The sequence below is a fragment of the Solanum tuberosum genome, unplaced genomic scaffold (assembly GCF_000226075.1).
Source record: "Solanum tuberosum cultivar DM 1-3 516 R44 unplaced genomic scaffold, SolTub_3.0 scf00771, whole genome shotgun sequence".
Taxonomy (NCBI): Eukaryota; Viridiplantae; Streptophyta; class Magnoliopsida; order Solanales; family Solanaceae; genus Solanum; species Solanum tuberosum.
This window is the reverse complement of record NW_006239719.1, coordinates 35,136-53,665: the sequence shown is the minus strand read 5'-3', so window position 1 is coordinate 53,665 and position 18,530 is coordinate 35,136. Positions and strand designations below refer to the sequence as shown.

At 34.2% G+C, this 18,530-nt stretch overlaps 2 protein-coding genes across 2 annotated transcripts; one reads left to right on the top strand and one right to left on the bottom strand.

Moving 5' to 3' along the window:
* Nucleotides 1-599: 599 nt before the first annotated feature.
* On the top strand, nucleotides 600-10,905 carry LOC102597542 (uncharacterized). Its single transcript, XM_006367474.2, has 7 exons — nucleotides 600-1,058; nucleotides 5,784-5,924; nucleotides 6,018-6,383; nucleotides 8,188-8,433; nucleotides 9,268-9,360; nucleotides 9,682-9,882; nucleotides 10,488-10,905. The coding sequence occupies exons 1-7, from the start codon at nucleotides 708-710 to the stop codon at nucleotides 10,701-10,703; spliced, it is 1,614 nt and encodes a 537-aa protein (XP_006367536.1). The 5' UTR covers nucleotides 600-707; the 3' UTR covers nucleotides 10,704-10,905.
* Nucleotides 10,906-12,064: 1,159 nt separating this feature from the next.
* On the bottom strand, nucleotides 12,065-17,213 carry LOC102597212 (uncharacterized). The gene is made up of 3 exons (XM_006367473.2): nucleotides 16,965-17,213; nucleotides 12,672-13,583; nucleotides 12,065-12,575 (listed from the first exon to the last, which is right to left on the bottom strand). The coding sequence occupies exons 2-3, from the start codon at nucleotides 13,521-13,523 to the stop codon at nucleotides 12,492-12,494; spliced, it is 936 nt and encodes a 311-aa protein (XP_006367535.1). The 5' UTR covers nucleotides 13,524-13,583; nucleotides 16,965-17,213; the 3' UTR covers nucleotides 12,065-12,491.
* Nucleotides 17,214-18,530: the final 1,317 nt, after the last annotated feature.

Genomic DNA, 18,530 nt, shown 5'->3' with positions numbered 1-18,530 from the left:
ATCTTAAATTAGAAAAATATAAAATATATCAAAATGCACTTCTTATTTTAAATAAATGATATGATCGAATTAAAAAATTATCAAATTATTTAACTTTTTAAAATAATCTAAAAAATATAAGACAAATAAATGAGCTTGAGATGATTTTTCTCTTTGTGACGTGAAATGGATGATACAACTTTAGTGGAAGGATCGTGCCCAAGAAAGACGGCAACAAATTCAATACGAAAGTTAACGCAAATAGTTATAATTGGAGCTATCAACATGGGTTGTGGTGTAGTAGTAGTCCGTGAGACTTTTCATTTGTAAGCAAAAGTTTCGATTCGAGCCTTAAATAATGAAAAAATTATGTTAGTAGAGCTAGAATTTAGTCGGGACTTCAATGCGGATAAACAAGAAAGCCAAAAACAAAAGCTATAACGTGGAGCTGACTTAGGAATTGGAAAAAAGCAACTAAAATTAAAAACCAACACTTGACAATTTATGAGATTTTTATAAAACTTCTTAATGATGATATTACCATTAAAATCCAAAAAAAAGAAAAAGTTGACAACTTACAAGCCAAAAAACAAAAAACAAATAAAACTCTTTGGAATCAACAAAAGAAATTTCAGTAACCAAATTGATTCTTGAACTTTATATTATAATGATGATGATAACTTGTTTCTTTGGCAACCCATTTTCTTATTAACTACATATAGGAGTATATGACACCCCGAGCCCTCCAAAAAAAACTTCACAAGGTAGCCATGGCAGTTTTCTTGAAGACCCATTTTTTATTCATTGTATTGATGTTTTCTTGTTTGTTGTTAAGTGGGTCAAAGTCAGTTTTTCATATAAAGGATGTTTTGCCAATTTTACCTGTACAAGTGTCATGGCCCATTGTCAATTCTCTCTACAGTGCTGTTGACCTATTGCCCTCTTTTGTTGGAGCTGTTTCAATCGCTAATAATAGTACACTTCAATGGAAAGGTGCTTGCTTTTACAACAATACTGCTTCATTGGAACTTCACAACAAAACTGGAAGTCGATTTGGCGGTGGGACTATCCATATCAAGGTTTTTTTCCATAAAAAAATAATCTTTTTTTGTTATGATTATGGGTAGTTGTTGTTTTCCTTTTATTTTGATGTTTCAGTATATCAATTAGTAGAAGTTTTGGGTTTATGGAGGTTTTTTTGTTTCATGTATATGTTGGTTGAAATTGGACTGCTGTTTTTCGGATTTTAGTTTTAGGTTAGTCTAGAGCAGAGAATTTAGTTTCATTATTGTGATGAACTTGCTCTTATTCGCAATACGAGCTATGTTGCTCGCACTTGGGGATGCAGGTGTCCGATATGGGTGCATATGCAGAGGTCGGATTATTCATGATCTAAATTTTAAATGGGGGGATTTGGCTAAAAGATAGTTTAAATATATGCAAAGAGAGTTATATGTCTAAATTACGAGATATTGTATGGATAACTTAGAAGGTATAATGGGGAAAAATTTATTGATCAAGAGGAGAATCCGAGAAGGTGATATAAGGAAAAGGACTTAGATAGAGATTTTTATATTCAAGGTACTCCACTTTCTTCAATTTCACCTTAGTTTTGATTACTAAATTCATTGTATCTGTCTCGAATTTCTCCATTGATTTTGGTCAAAGTAACCAAATTGGTTGACCAAACCCAGTATGGATTCCACACCCACACCCATGTTGTGTTAACACGGGTGCGGTACCAAAAGTGAAAAGTTTGAGCAACTTAGGATGCATTTAGTATTTTTGGTTATCTACGAAGAACCTTGTAGTTTCTTTTTCTTTAAATATCTTTTTCTATTTGATATCTGTTGCTTTGGTTTTGTGTAAGAGAGAAAACTAGGTGGAGGTTAAGCTTCTTTCTTTGCTATGGACTTCTGAAAATTGGCTTTTATCTAATTATTTGAAGATTTTGTATGGGTCAGTAAAGTTTGATTGGAACTAACAAAAACATTTTGGGATGTGAAATGATCTTAGCCAAAAGACAGAAAGAAATAAAGCATTTTGGTATATTATCTGTATACACTAATCTTAGCAACTGGAAATGGATCTTGAATCGCTAAATTAACTGGCGGTGAGGGAAACAATTTATACCTTTTTTGGATTGGATCAAGGCATCAAACTTGTTGGCTGATGACATTGTGCCTCAAAATGGTTGCCTCGTGATGGACGTAAGTTGAATCGTGTGTGAGTAATACATCCGAGCTAAGTGCGCAAGACTTTGAAACTCAAGTCAATAATATTCTTAAAAGATATCTAAAACAAATTGAAAGTTAAGAAATATATACATAGGAAAGATGAGATCACTGTGAGTGTAGGTGCTCGCCAGCGTCATTTTCCGTTTTGTTGTATATCTGTCTTTCTATCCACATCTCCTATATTCTTGCTAGTTGAGTATAAAAGGGCTTTATAACTGCTCATGGCTGTAGAAAATGGCTTCAACTTGGTCACTTAGAGTGGTCTCTTGAAGTTGCACTATTTTAGAGGTATTGGATGTTTAAGTAGTCATATCTCCCTACTTGTGAGTTTATGATTGATGTTGATATGATAAATTGTGACATGTTGTTGGTGATGTGTTATTGTCAAGTGTTGCATGCAAGGAATTTAGAATGGTGGTCTCTGGTGCTAGTTGAGCCCTTCATGTCTTGAACTAGGCTGATTAGGATGGTTTGCCTGATAATGACGGTGTTGTCAAAGATTAGTTTGAGGTGCGTTAGCCCTGAAGCTAGGTTCAAAATAGGCTGAGTGGTTCAACTCGCTTACGTAGTGCTTTAGCCACTAAGCCGCTAAGATATGTGTTCCTCACCCTTGGATTGTGTATTGATGAAGAAAACACTAAAAATAATTATTTGGCTAATTATAATTTTTTCAAAGCTTTTATCTAAATAATTGCTGTTTGTATTTATAAGTGCGCATCCAAAGGGTCATCATAAAAAAAAAGCTGTTTATATTTATAGTTATTATTTTTGTGTTGCATATATTTTTCATTGTTCTCTACATTTGAGTCTTTCTTCATTAGCTTGTGCTTTATATGTGCTTTGCGCTTAAAACTCCAACAGACTTCAATGCTTCTTCTTTTTATTTTATTTTTAACTTTTCGCATTTGATATAACTTCAACCTCCCATCTTTCTTGTTAGGTTGGGTTCTTTTCCATTGATCAATTTCTCTCTCTTTGTTGGGCTGCATTGGCCCTTATAACAATAAATGTCTCAGTCTCCCTTGAGATAAAATGAGTTGACGTTAAGGAAGTTATTGCTTGAATTCCAAATCTTCCCCTTCTGATGCTAAACAACTTTTAGTGTAGTGACTAATTAGCTTGGCACACGTATCTGTTGTGGCACTCTTTTCAGTTGCGTGATCTTTAAATCTATTAACTGCTGCAGTGGATTAGTTCCCAATTTTTTTAAAGAAGCTTTGACCATCTCTTCTTCAATAATGGCACTTCTCCATAGATCAGTACTCTTAAGTCTTAACTCTTAAGCTTCTCATTCTTAGGTTGCCTCCTCTCATTCTTCAAACAGCTCATCTGGTCTGGACTGAAGTACTCTAGTCGACATGTCAATAACGAGTAATTAGTGATTGTTTATCACTGAATACGCAGCAGTAGATTATGAATGAAATAGTTTATGCATTTGTTTTTTCAGTTGATAGAAGACACTAAGGCGTTACTACAAGTCCTATAGTCTCTATAGTTTTTTCAGTAGATATCTTCTAGCCTAGCAGTTTTTTGCTTCCTTTACCTGTAAATGTGGCTTCACAGCCTTTTTGTGAATTTAATACAAGCTTGTACTAAATTTATTGATTTACCATCTCAAAAAACTAGTTTATGCATTTGATTTTTTGATGTTTAGTTTCTTTCTCCAATTTTATCTTACTTGATCCTTCACCCTCTCTTACCAGTGAGGAATGACCTATAATTATGTCAAGACAATATAATCTTGATACATTGTTACTATATATATATTGAACTTTTGGTTGGTCCTGACATAGGACCGATGTGGTAAATCAGTAATTCACTAAATTTATGCAATACTCCCTTTGTTTCAATTTGTGTCCTATTTTCCTTTTTAGTACAACAACAACATACCTAGTGTAATCCCACGAGTGGGGTCTAGAGAGGGTAGTGTGTACGCAGCCTTACCCCTGTCTTGTGAAGGTAGAGTGGTTGTTTCGAATGGAACTTTGCCGAACCACTGAAGTAACTCATATAAAAAATACTCCCTCCGTTTCACAAAGAATGACCTGGTTTGACTTGGCACAAAGTTTAAGTAAATAAAGAAGACTTTTGAATCTTGTGGTCCTAAATTAAAGTTATGTCAAATGTAAAAAATTGCCCTTAATCTTGTGGTCTTAAACATGCCACGTGGAAAGCAAAAAGTAAAATGTTACCAAAAAAGGAAAGAGGTCATTCTTTTTGAAACTGACTAAAAAGGAAAGGAGGTCATTCTTTGTGAAACAGAGGGAGTAGTATGAAAAGGAAATAAACAGTCCTTTTAAAAAAGAATACTTTCTATGTTTAGTAACTCTTTAATTCCAAAACTCCACTTGGCTTGTGTAAGACCACGAGATTCAGAGGTCATTTTGGCACATTATACACATCTTTAATTTAGAATGGAACGGTTCAAAACTCTTCTTTACATAAAATCCACGTTAATCAAACGAAGACACATAAAATGAAATGGAGGGAGTAATACATATGAAAAGAAAACATAGGTTCTTCTAAATGTATAATTTTGATAATCTCCTTTTTACTTAATTGGGAGATTTTTGCGAAGAATGTATGATTTTTTTTTTGGATAACTGTGAAATTTACAAGGGCCAGTGGGCAGTGGCACATGGTTCTGACCTCTGTTGATATAACCTTTTCCACTTAAAAACCAAGTTTTTTTTGAGAAGGTAACATCACTTAAAAACCAAGTTTTTGCCCGTGGAAGTACTCGAGCCTGTGATGTGCATCTAACCCACATCTGACGGATCGTGCCCTGTATCTTACTACTAGACCAAAGCCCTCGGCACTCTAATATTGGAAATTAATGTCTCCTTGGACTTCTTCCATAACTTTCTTAATGCATTTAGAAACTTTGGTGCATTGTGCTAACAAGGAATAGTTATTGTGTTGTTGTTGATGCGTCTTTGCATGAGAGTGGTTCAGCTCAACTACTGGAATAACTTTTGGTGAGTTGAGTTTTTTTAGGTTGTATTCATAAAATGCTTCATTCTTGTTTTAAATCTCTTTACACCTTGATGAGAAATCACAGGTTTTATTTTACCATTTGGTATATTTGACGTTCTTTTTATAGATTGCTTATGGAAATATAATGACCAATATACATCTTTTTGATAAAGTTAACTAAGTATACACCGAGTTACATTTTATATATTTCTCTTTTCTTATGAGTGTATTCCCAAGAGAATGACACCTTTCTATATTTGGAAGCCTATAAATTTTGAACTTCCCATTTTACCCTTAATGGCTTGCTCTTTACAACATCATGGCATGTTTTAGACCACAAGTTCTAAGGGTACTTTTTGTATGTGCCAAAAGTCTTTCCTTTTTTAAGCTCTGTGAACAATCTAATAGTGCCATACAAAATGAAATTGAGGGAGTGACTGATTAATTTAACAGCTAAATAATGTACTTATTAATTAATAAATGTTCATGGTCCCAAGGTTTTTATTAGTACATCGACATATAGTTGAATTTATATCTCTGGGACTGCTGTGTTTTTTCAATAATTAATAGATATTTCTTATTGTTATTCAGGTCAACAATGCACACAGTTATTCTTGTATGGACCTTTACATCTTTGCAACCCCATATCGTGTGACATGGGATTACTACGCTTTATCGCGTGAGCATACTGTTCAGATCAAAGAGTGGGAGTCTCAAGCTGAGTTAGAATATGTGAGTTGCAATTATTACATAAACGGTACTTCATGGACATTAATATAAGCATCAGTTATGATAAGAGTAATGGACTCTAAAATACTAATGCAGGTGAAACGCAAAGGAGTCTCAATTTTCCTTATGCAAGCAGGAACGTTAGGAACCCTTAGAGCACTATGGGATGTTTTCCCTTTGTTCACAAACACTGGATGGGGTGAAAACTCAAATATCAGATTTCTGAAGAAACACATGGGTGCTTCATTTGACCAACGTCCTCAACCATGGGTCAGCAACCTTACCACTGAAGACATACATTCTGGAGATTTTCTTGCAATATCAAAAATTAGAGGGCGTTGGGGTGGTTTTGAGACGTTAGAAAAATGGGTATCTGGAACTTATGTTGGCCATAGTGCTATTTGCTTGAGGGATGCTGAAGGAAAGCTGTGGGTTGGAGAATCTGGACATGAGAATGATAAGGTACATTAACATTGTTTTTGGCCTTCACATGATGGTACTACTTCCATTGCTCTTTCTTTCATTGGGAGCAAGAACAGATTTATAATTATGTGTTTCATGGACTTTTATGTTACGTGCTCAACAATCATTCTAGCGACAAGTATGCATCAAACAATGGAAAGGGACAAAAGTGTCCCTTTTAGTGTATGTCTAAAATAATCCACATATAGCATCTGATTGTTGCAAGCATGTGGCTTTTGGTTAGACTTTATAATGGTGTATGGGTTGGCTTCTCTGAGAGAAGTTGCAGTCTCTTGTTTAAGATATTATTTTCGACTTTTTGATGGATCTTAGTAACTAGTAAGGTGGAAATTTTTGCCTCCATTTACAAAAACACATATGTTACATTTCATAAGCTTCTTTCTTTATTATATTTGTACTTTCATATATCAACTGTGGCATGCATTCAGATTATGGAGTTCATCAAGTGGAAGATGAAACATGCTCCTCTTCTTCTTTTTGTGCATTTGAGATTTTTACCTTTTCCTACATGAGATGCAAAGGATATCAGTGTATTTCCACCGAACATTACAGAGTTAGGATAATTGAGCTTTGAGAGTCGTTATGTTCTAAAAAATAGTCACGAGAAAAAAAAAAAAATTCAGCGGAGTTAAAGGAAAAAAAAAGAGGAAAATTTTCTGGAGTCTTAAGCTTTTCTTTTTCTCCAAGCTTCTTAGTCGCGTTCTGAAGTAAAGGGAAAAAAAGAAGAGAAAAATCGTCAAGAAGTTTTTTTTTTCTCACTAGCTTCTGTTGCTAGTTTTTTGTTTTTACAAAAATTAAATGTTACTATATAGCTAGAATTCAACTCTTCTTTGCTGCAGTCGTTCTCCTTTCTTTTACTTGGTTCTGATATCCTTAAGGTGTAGTTAGCAGCCTATCCTATAGCTAATTAGCTTTTAAGAATGATAACTGGGAGTATGGCTCGTTAGATTTGAAGTGTTCAATTGATTCTGTAGCTAGTGAAAATAAGCACCTTGATGCAGTTGCAATAGACATTACCCGATACTCCAAATCAATTTGAACAACTTCAGAGGAAACTGTAGTATGGTCAGTTTCAGAGTGTGGACTGCCTAGTGATGCATATACGAAGTATACAACTTTAAGCATTAGTACAACTATGTGACAGTGCTGAGTTCAAATGCCATGTTGTATTTCTATCATATCAAATGCCGTGATCCCCGTACAAAAGTTGCCTTATCTTTAATCAGATGTAGTCAGAACACCGTGCTCCAAATTGTGTAGATTGAGGTAGTGTCTGGTAGTGATTGAACAAAAATACCAGGGAGGTTGGGTGTGGGGATGAACCAAATAAGAGAACTTTTAGGGTCGTTAGGTTTGAAGACAACTTATGCCGGGATTGGTTATCCTGGTATTATTTCTAATTGACTATTTGATTTGTCGTATTAAACATAACATGCATTGCATAATTTCTAAGGATAAGTTATTTGTTTGCAAAAATACCCTCCACCTTACTTAGTAGAGAAAGGGTTTGAGGGACCTCAGGGGTGTTTTTGTCATTTTCATTGTTTTATCCCAGTACTATTATTCCATCCTCTGTCGGGGATAACTTATCCAACACTAATTACTATCCTTGGTATAACTTATCCAAGGATTAGTAACCGAACAAGGGATAAGACAATACTAAATTTTTATCCCAAGACTATCTATGACTATGCTTGTCCAACATACAAAACGACCCCTTAAAAGTGGATAGACATGATTACTGTTAAATTATGAACCAACTTGTTTGTGTATCTACTTTCAGGGAGAAGATATAATTGCTATTTTACCCTGGGAGGAATGGTGGGAGTATGAACTGACAAAAGATGATTCCAATCCACATATTGCATTGCTGCCTTTGCACCCCGATCTCCGTGCCAGGTTTAATCAGACTGCTGCTTGGGAATATGCACGAAGCATGGCAGGCAAACCATATGGTTTCCATAACCTAATATTTAGCTGGATAGATACTATTGACGGAAATTATCCCTCTCCTTTGGATGCTCATCTGGTATGCACCATCTATTCTGTCTGATCATAGTTGTGCCAATTTTTCTCATGCTTTGAAGTGTTTCCTTCAAATAACCTTTTAATAATCCTTTTACTTTGTAATTCTTTTCATTTGACACTTTATTCAATTTTTCTGCTTTGGCCCAAACATTGACCTATGTTCTTTCAGATAAAGATTGTTATTGACTGGTGCATTTAAGATTTTAGACGTGTGAACTGTGAACTGAAATAAGTGATTAGCATGCATGTGCTTTTTCCAAGAAGACTATTGAGCTGGTCAGGTTTTGATGTGTTGAACAATATGTTCAATTGGTTTTGATTTTAGTTTTATGTTTTCTTTTAGAAGAGATCTTTATTTTTACACATAAGAGATTCGAAAATAACACATGAGATCTTTGCATGATCATTTTCTTCCATTCAAATTGTTTAGCGTCCAAGTGACCGATTTCCACTTATTAGCTTCTGATAGCTTAAAGTTCATCAGAAGGTTCATGCCATATCAATTTGGCTGAGATGAATTGATATCAGCAGTTGGTTTCGTGGAAATATAATCGGTCTCTGAACTGCCAATGGTCAGTGGGGATTCAAAATATAAACTTTATGCACCGTTATGCGGATGGTCTTTTGTGCTAGAACATCAAAATATCATATGATGACGCTCACACTTTTAATTACTTTTGAGATGTATGAAAGAAGGTTGCACACGAGAAGAATGATGAGTGTATAGTGGGATGCATGGAAATAGTGCTACTGTATTGCTTTAGGCCTCTTCAATTTGGTGCATTTGTGAAATTTCACCAGCTTTAATTTGTTGTTGATATGTTACTCGGTACAGGTTGCTTCTGTCATGACTGTTTGGAATCACTTACAGCCCGCATATGCAGCTAACATGTGGAATGAAGCCTTAAACAAGCGACTTGGAACTCAGGTCATATCTGTTTTCTTTAATTAGTAAGCTGCTATTTATTGAGCTAAAGTTGGACAAAAAATACACTCGGAGCATCTGTTCATCTAAAGATAATACATTCCTCCATTAAGTAACTAGTTTAACTAAGTCGAGCAAATTACTATGAAATGAAGAAAGCCGAATAACATAACTATAGTTTGCCCTGAAAATGCACAATGGTTGGTTCAAAACATGCTGTCAAAATTCTCTAGCAAAAAGCCAAGAGAGTGCAGGCTTGTTCCGTACATCTGATACGATTGACAACTAATTTTGAATGAGGATCTGAATTTTGTGTCCATGCAGGGCCTTGATCTTCCTGATATTCTTGTCGAAGTTGAAAAGCGTGGGTCATCTTTTGCCAAATTGTTGACTATCCCTGAACAGGATGACTGGGTTTATAGTGATGGCAAATCAACATCTTGTATTGCTTTTGTTCTTGAAATGTACAAGGAAGCAGGACTATTTGGTCCACTTGCAAGTTCGATTCAGGTTACAGAATTCACGGTGAGTTCATTAGATGGATTTTGGCATTCCATTTTCAGGGTTAGGGTGGCTTTTTCTTTTCAGTTGTTTGCCCCTGAGCATTGGGGTTGCATTAAATGGATGAATCTGAACCTATTGCACTGGTGATGGTATCTTTTGCTTTTTCTGTCCTATTATTCACATATGCCTACCAAGTATATATTTTGGTCTGTCGATTCCTCTTAGTTACTTCCCCTGTGTCGACTGCTCTATTTTTGTGCTTGGGTTATCCTGAAATACGTACATGGTTTACTTTCCCTTTAAAAAGAAATGTTTCCGCTATACCTTTACTGCAAAAAATTTTCACCAAATAGCCATGAGAAGAGCCAAGGGCCCACGTTTATACCGTCTAAACTTGGTCTATTTTCTGTTTTGGGCCTACTTCTATATATATATATATATATAAAACTGTCATTACCAGTTAGTGAAAGAAAGTGCTTCGACCCTTTTTGGTGCATCTAACTCAAAGGCATATATAGAGTCTTATATAAAATTTCATTGAGATACTAATAAACTGGTAGGGGTCTGCAGTCCATGCTTTCATGAGGTAATGGTCTTAAGTTCTCACTTCTTGTTTCAAAGTGCAGATAAAAGATGCTTACTCACTCAAGTTTTTTGAAAACGATACAAATCGGTTGCCTAAGTGGTGCAATGCGGATGACACAGTGAAGCTTCCTTTCTGTCAAATTCTAGGGAAGTACCGAATGGAATTGCCTGGATACAATACAATGGATATTTACGCCCATATGAATGAAAAGTGCCCATCAATGCCTCCAATATACTACAGGCCACAAAGTTGTTGACAATGATTTTTATGCCCATCTATCTTGCTGTAGTTTAAGGTATGTATGTACAAGGATGGTTGTTCCAATGCTTTACAGGTTAGCGTGACAATTGAGTTCGATTTATACCCAAAGTCGTAGGGAAAAAGAAAGAATGCTAATGAACTTGTATGTCAAAGCAGACTTAGAATTGAAGTGTAAATATTATAGTAGTAGTTTTGTTACTTTATAGATCCTGAAACAATCTGCAGTTAATATAACCACAAATTTGTTCTATTTCTTTGCTATTGTGGAAGCCTATATGTTGTATAAAAAGTACTGATATACTGTAAATTTGGAAATGGCAAGTGATTTAAACAGAAGTTGAATAAATATTGGTTGAAAATCCCATCTAAAGTTTGATCATCTTAAACAATGTAATTACTACTCCCTTTGTCCCAATTTAAGTGTTTACATTCATTTTTGTCTGTCCCAAAAATAGTGCATTTTTCTATATTTAGTAAGTTTTTTAATTTCAACATTCTACGTAATAAGACTATGAGATTTAAAGAACTACACACGTCTTTATATTAAAAGTACAAGATTCGAAAGTGTCGATTTATTTCTAATATTCCGGGTCTAGTCAACTGAGACACTTAAATTGAGACGGAGAGAGTATTATATTTACATATTTTGAAGTCAACGCTAGTTTAGTTGATGGTTACCAGAGTAGAATCACTTTCTTTAGAACCCCAAATTGGCAGCTAACATGATCTTATACTTTGCTAGAAATGGTCGAACACTTAAAATTAGGTAGAAGTAGTTTGCTCATTTACAATTACTATCACTAAAAAGTTGACTTTCTTATGTTATGGAGTTTCGGAGATTGAATTTTGTTACTTCAGTCCTGTATAACTAATCAATTGCACTCCTTTATTTTATACGCTGACAAAAAGAACGCGAACATGACGAACTCAGTTGCTCTCAATTCAAGAATATAAATTCAAAAAAAATTATATAGGAGCTCATCGAATTTCATAGAGTTTCGGCATTTTTCAATTCCCAAAATCGCAACTATAAACTCAACTAATCCAGTGTTTTCAGTTTCAAACAACTAACAACCAACATTTTAATCAACAAGTTTCAAATATGAAGATCCAAGACACACATGTACAATTTTTGACCTTTTGACGTTAAACAAAGCTCTAAAAATAATAAATCGAAAAAAATAAAATAAAAAAGTCTAAAATAAAATTTTCACTTGTCAAATGAGTAGATTTCTGATTTCACTAGTCAACAAAAATATTGTTATGGCTTTTCAAGGGTGTAATAAATTTAATTTTAAAAAGTTTAAATTGAAGTGTGAAGTCGGAAATCTGGATATAGGTTAGGAGGACGAACTATTTTCTCTAAGAAAACCACTTATTTACCCGAAAAATATTCTCATGCCAAACACACACCCCTCTCACTTTCTGTTTCTACCATTGGAAAGAATGAAAGAAAATGGAAAGGCCACTCTTCCTCTCTGATCCTACAAGGCTTGTACTCAAACACAAAGAAAGTAGCATTTTAGACAATTTCTTCATCACATCACCTAAAGAGCAAATTAAGAAAGTAACAAAACAATGACCCCTCTAAATGCTAAACATAAGAACTTTTGATTCCCAACACTTGACCATTTTCTGGTCTTTTTTCGCCCCGGATGTGTCATTCCATGGAGAAGACAAGGTACAACTTCAGAAGCAATTGAACCACATCCGTATGGATGTCGTCAAGGTCTCTCCGAGCTAAGGGATGCGAGACATCAGATATCACTTTTGATTCCTCTCTTTAACCATCCGTGTTTGGACTCCTCGTTCTAATAAGCTCTTCGCCACGAAGCACCTGGTTCTCCATCAGATTTTCCTGCACTGCCTTCACTCGTGAAATCACAATTCTTTCAGGATTTACACAGAATGGATGTACAATATCTAGAATTTGAAATGAGCAGGCTAGGTTTTCCTAGTTTACCTGTAAAAGCTCTGTCATCCTGCCAATCCCGTAATTCATCAATGGTTTTGAAACAGAGATGGGAAGAGGGGAATCCATAGAATCGCTTGTTTCTATAGAAGGAGGCTCATTCATGTCGCCAATATCTCGTTCCACGACCACATTCAAGTTCCCTGCTGACAACTTATGAGAGGCCTCAACGCCATTGGTCATTTCAATAAGTGATCCATCAGGTGGCAGCGTAGCCAAGGGAGCAACGGTTTGCAAACTTCTCTCCTTTAGAGCAGCTGTCATATGAGCAGCTTGGGATGAATCTGGAGGAGCTTGTGTAGTAGGTGGAAATCCATTGGTCGGGTTGACAGGTTGAAGGACAACAGGAACAAAAGCACTGCGGGATCCCACCAAATGGCCAGAAGGAGGAGCTGTTGTTGGAGCCGATAAACTTAGCTGAGGCCTCCAATTATGGCCATGTACCTGAATTTGGTTTCTAATGGGTAGATGAATGTCATTCCTTATAATCATCGGAACATGTGGTGCCACGTCATTTTCTGCCGTGACAGGATCAAAATTCCCCGGCTTAAAAACAACACCCCTGAAATTTAAGTCGCCAATCCTAACATTCAGAAAATAACCAGCATCAAATGCAGTTTCGACAACACCTGTAACAGCCTGACCTATCATTTCATCATTTGCAACATTAATCGTATCTACTTGTTGGGGTCGGATCTCTTTTGTTTGTTTAATCCCTGTTGGAAAATGAGCAGTTTTTACACGCTTTAGGTTGCTATCCTTGCGTGGCCGTCCTCGCCCCCGCTTGACAGGAAGAGTTACTGCACCATAGGAGCTGTTCCCTTGAATAGCTTCTTGGCTCATTCTCAGAAGTTGCTGTCGAGTATCTAAACTTCCGTCCTGTTAGTCTTTTGTAGTACTTGCCTGGAAAAGATCAGCTCTTATTTTGAGTTGGAATAACTATTAATATAATAATGTATCGCTTCTATTCTAGGATTGCAGTTTGGGATAAAAGTGGAGAATCCATTTAGGTTTCCAAGCTAAAAGTTAGTACAAAAGCTGGACAGTGAAGTGTTGAAATGATAAGTTAAAACTTAAAACAATGACTGTAACGGTTAATGGCATATAGAGAGATTACGAATTAGGCTTTTTTGACAGGTAAGTATGTGAAGGTCAATAAGAAATTAGATTAAACTGGCATAACCATCAAATAAGCCAAATATGATGATCATAAAAAAAGTTTAGGAACAGAGACAGACGAGTAAATATTATTAGGAGAAAACGATTATAACTTCATGGTACTTTTATTTTGAGTCGAGGATCTATCGGAAACAATCTCTCTACCGCAGAAAGGTAGGGGTACATCCTACCCTCCCCAAAGCCCACTTGTCGAATTACATTGGGTATGTTGTTGTTGGTTAATATCCAAGACTAAGTAGGACTCAGCAGATTCGCATAAAAGGAATTCTTCCAAATTCCTCTTTCTATCTTCCCTTCCCTCTCCCTTCTTTTCGCCACCTAAGTTTATTTTTCATGGTGAGTTATGTCTTAGACTGAAAAGAACAAAGATGTACGGAAGGAAATTTTTATCATGTGTCCAAGTTGCAGGATAGTTGTTAACGTCATTTCTCCATCAGTTCGTTATTAGCACCAAAAGGCAGAGCAGTACAACTAATGGCTCTAAGTAAGGAAAAATGCTAGCGACAACTCAGAAAAGCATATCTGATACCCATGTAACTACCCAAAGCAAAAAACATCATGCCACAAGACACAGCAACTTTATCCAGCCCAGAGCTGAGTTTAACATACCTTATAACGGGACTAGTGAAACACTTCTTTCCTAATCAGGACATTTATGCACATGTGTGACAAAATTGTTGGGCGAATAATATACATAAAAAAGCAACAGACATGGACCAAAGTGATAAGTCAAGGAAAAAAATGATAATATTTAAACCAGATTTACTGCAAGTCATCAGCAAGGATATATAACCGTTGTACATGAACATGTAATTTGGTTATGATTGTTAAAGAAAATCAATATCTGAAAGTACTTATTAATCTAATCCAATAATGAACAGCTAACAGTACAATTAACTTATCCCATAAAGCCCAAGTCACGGAACTACATCATCAAAATATTGCAAAAGGAAAATGTACACCCGAGGTTTTTGAACCAACAAGCAGGAAAAACAGAAGATGACTGCAAACCATCTTCTAAAGATGGCGCAGTATTTTAGGAAGGAACAGAAAAGAAGTATCCTCTCAAATGCGGAAGGGTGTGCCAATGGCATGCATTTAGGTTATCAAGTACAATTCCTAATATATGCATGCAATTCTAAAACATCAACTAAGAGATTAACAAGACACGAGTATTTTTGCTCCAAAGCAGTCAAGATAAATAATAAGCTTGTGGTGGAAAGTTTACTACGACCATGATTGCTCAGATACTGTGATGCCACTTTTGCCAATTCTTTAACTTTTGAAATGCTATCTGATGAATTATTAGAAAACAAACTCAAAGTACACTTACTGATTCACCAGCGGAGCTGAAGAGCTAGAAATAAACTACTAAAGCATCTTCCATTTATAGTGGAAGTATACTAACCAGAGAGCAAAGAATATTTGAAACTACTTTCGAACCATCACACAGATTCCGATTCAACTACCGTAAGAACAAAATGGAAGGGCAAAAAGGATTCTATGCACAGATGTGAAAGCTCTATCAATAGAAAGATTCTAGCTTTCACTTACATTGTTATCTGAATTCATCTGGAAACACCTCAACTGAATTTTTATAAGGCATCACATGATAAATGCGTAGTAAACTTGGACTTTACACTAGGGAAGACCAATAAAAGCTCTTATTCACTCATAGCATTAGAAATATCAAATGTATAATGTTGATTCTCATTTCACCAATACTTCCTAAAAGTTATACCGTCACTTTTGATAACCGAGTTATACCCGGTGAGTTAACACACTGAACCCCAATTGGCCCACATGTTTGAAACTTGGGGAATATCAGCTCGCTCCTCTGGCCTGATCCCAGGTAAATACTAAGCTCCTTGTCAATGGCAAGGTTCAAACTCGTGACACAAGTTCAATCCATGAATCCCATGTTATCTCCTTTACCACTGAACCAAAGTCTTGGGGGGAGAATCCCCTTCTTTTTTTCTGGTGACGGTGGAGTCCATGCTAGCAAGAAGGCACCTCAATTATTCCGTCGGATACTTGCTATCTCACTAGTATTGGGTAACTTAGTCCACTAAGACGACTTAGGCAGATGAAAATAAATTATCTAGTGTTTTTGCCTCCGTAGGGATTTGAACATGAGACCTCAAGGTTCTCCTCCCAGTTCATCGACCATTATAGGGCCGACCAAAGTAGACACTTAAACTTGTACAAAGTTGAACAAATAGACATACGCGTCCTACGTGGCATCCTACATGGCAATTTTCATCCTACGTGGTGTTCTATGTGTATTATGTCACGTACGACTCATGTGTCTACTTGTTCAATTTTATACACATTAAAGTGTCTACTTGTGCACACCCAAAGTTGAAGGGCATAAACGTAAAATGAGACCAAGTTAAATGACACATTTATGTATTATGCCTTTTTTTTCTCTTCAAAATTTCAATCATTGCATCAAGCTTATTGAAGCAATGAAAAGTAATATCTAGTTATCAACTAGATGAATTAGATTTCATTATCTATTATTTTGCATCTAAAATTTGTTGTTTTTGACATTTTTATTTCAGACTGGTATTGTCATTTTAGTTATTTATTAGAATTTAAATATGACAATTAGAAAATACACACAATTTCGGTTAATTCAAAAAAAATAAAGAGAAATACTGAAGCTAACAATCCCAAAAAGGAACACTGGATATTATTTTAGAAAACAAAAGAATGATAAATCTGAAAATGTATTTCAAGAGTTAGATGTATCAGAAATTGAAAAAAGGAATTATTTATATCAATTATAAATAAATTTGAATATGAAAACTAGAAAAATAGACTTCAAAAAATTTAAAAAAAAATTAGTTGACATCTTTTTGTAATTCTATTAAAGTTTGAACATAAGTTCTATTTATTCCAGAAGCAAAATAACTACTTACAAAATACTGAAACTGAACGAACAAACATTAGATTTATTTTCAACGAAAAAAATTAAAATGCAAAATGCATAAAAACATACAAATTTCAATCTTTAACACAATTAAAAACAAAATCAACAGTTGCCGACTAAAAAGAATAAAATGCATAAAATAACCTAAAAAGAGAAAAAAAACACCATACCTTGGATATTAGCCTGCTAGAAGATAAGAAGAATTCAAAAAATGGGAGATAAACAAACAGTAGTTGTGGTGAAATTATAAACCCTAGATTTTGTTAGTTAGCAAAGATGGAGAGGAATAATTAGGAAATTAATTTACTCTTCTCTAGAATTTAAGAGTGAGGGGGGAAGGATTGACATTAATGATATCATTTTATTTTATTTTGCCTAGAGCGTGAATAAAGAGAGTATCTCTGACTTAATTTAGCACGAAATTAAAAAAAAAAAAAACTTTTGAAATTTTGGTCTAAAATTAGTCGTACATATTTGTAATTGTGTCGTACAATTTTTTCTATTATATAGAAGCACTGATTTCAACGTGTTAGTTTTCTGTCATTTAATCAAAGTGTTAGGATATTAAAGTCTTCACAACAAAATTGCAAAATAAACTTGCTTAGAAAAGTTGTACTTCTTGCTTTGTTATTTGAATCTCAGCAAAAGCTCTTTAAAAGTCCATCTTTTTCTATTTATTTACATACCATGCCTGCCATTGAAGAATATGATGGGTCCACTTTATTGTTTGTTATTAATGTCATAAGACGTGGGTCCTGGTGAATATTAAGTACTTAAGTACTTTTTTATTGTCATAAATAAATATTCTCCTAATTTAATTTTATTTGTCTATTATTTAGAATATTTTATTTTTTTATCTATTAATTTTCACATATTAAGAAATATGATTTTTTTAATCCATATTTTGCTTTTAGCATTAATTACTTATTATTTCTCAAATTATTTTTCAAGATCTAATTAGTATTTTATTAATTAGTGTATCAAATTCAAATATGACAAGTAAAAACGAATAAATTAATAAAGTAATACATGTTCTTAGCTCTTATATTAATTTTTTTTTTATTTCACTTGCTTATTGTGATAAATTAAGAAAAATAATTTTTTTCAAGTAATTGTATGAAATACTAATAGTTAATTCAAAATTTTGAAATATAATTAATAATTTCAACATGTCAGTTCTTCACCATTAAATGAAAAGATTATGGATATTATAGTCTTTAAAATATTTTGTAATATCAGCTTGCTTGAAAAAGATTGTTATTTCTGCTTTGTCAGGTGGACTGTATCAACAATTTCAAAAAAAATTCAATGTTTTCAATCAAACTCTATACATTATGCCTTACCAAGTATAAAAATGCATTAAATTTATAGGGCCATTGAACTTTCTAATTCGACAAATGTACAAGATGCTCAATTTTTTTTTTAGTCTAATGATAATAGTTATTCTAATGTCTTTCATATAATTTCTCATTTGAATCATGTGAAAAGTAAATAATTTCTTCATTATATCTTCCATTTGAAAACGCAAATTATTATCACTGGTTAAATTTAATATAATTAGGTCATTTTAAAAAAATGATAATTTATATTAATTAATATTATATATTTTTTATTTGGTTCTTATACCAAAATTATTATTTTTATTTTAGCAAATTAAGAGAGATTTTGATAAAATAAAATCTTTAAAGTTAAATGATAATTTATTAAAAATTAAAATTATTACAACATATAAAATG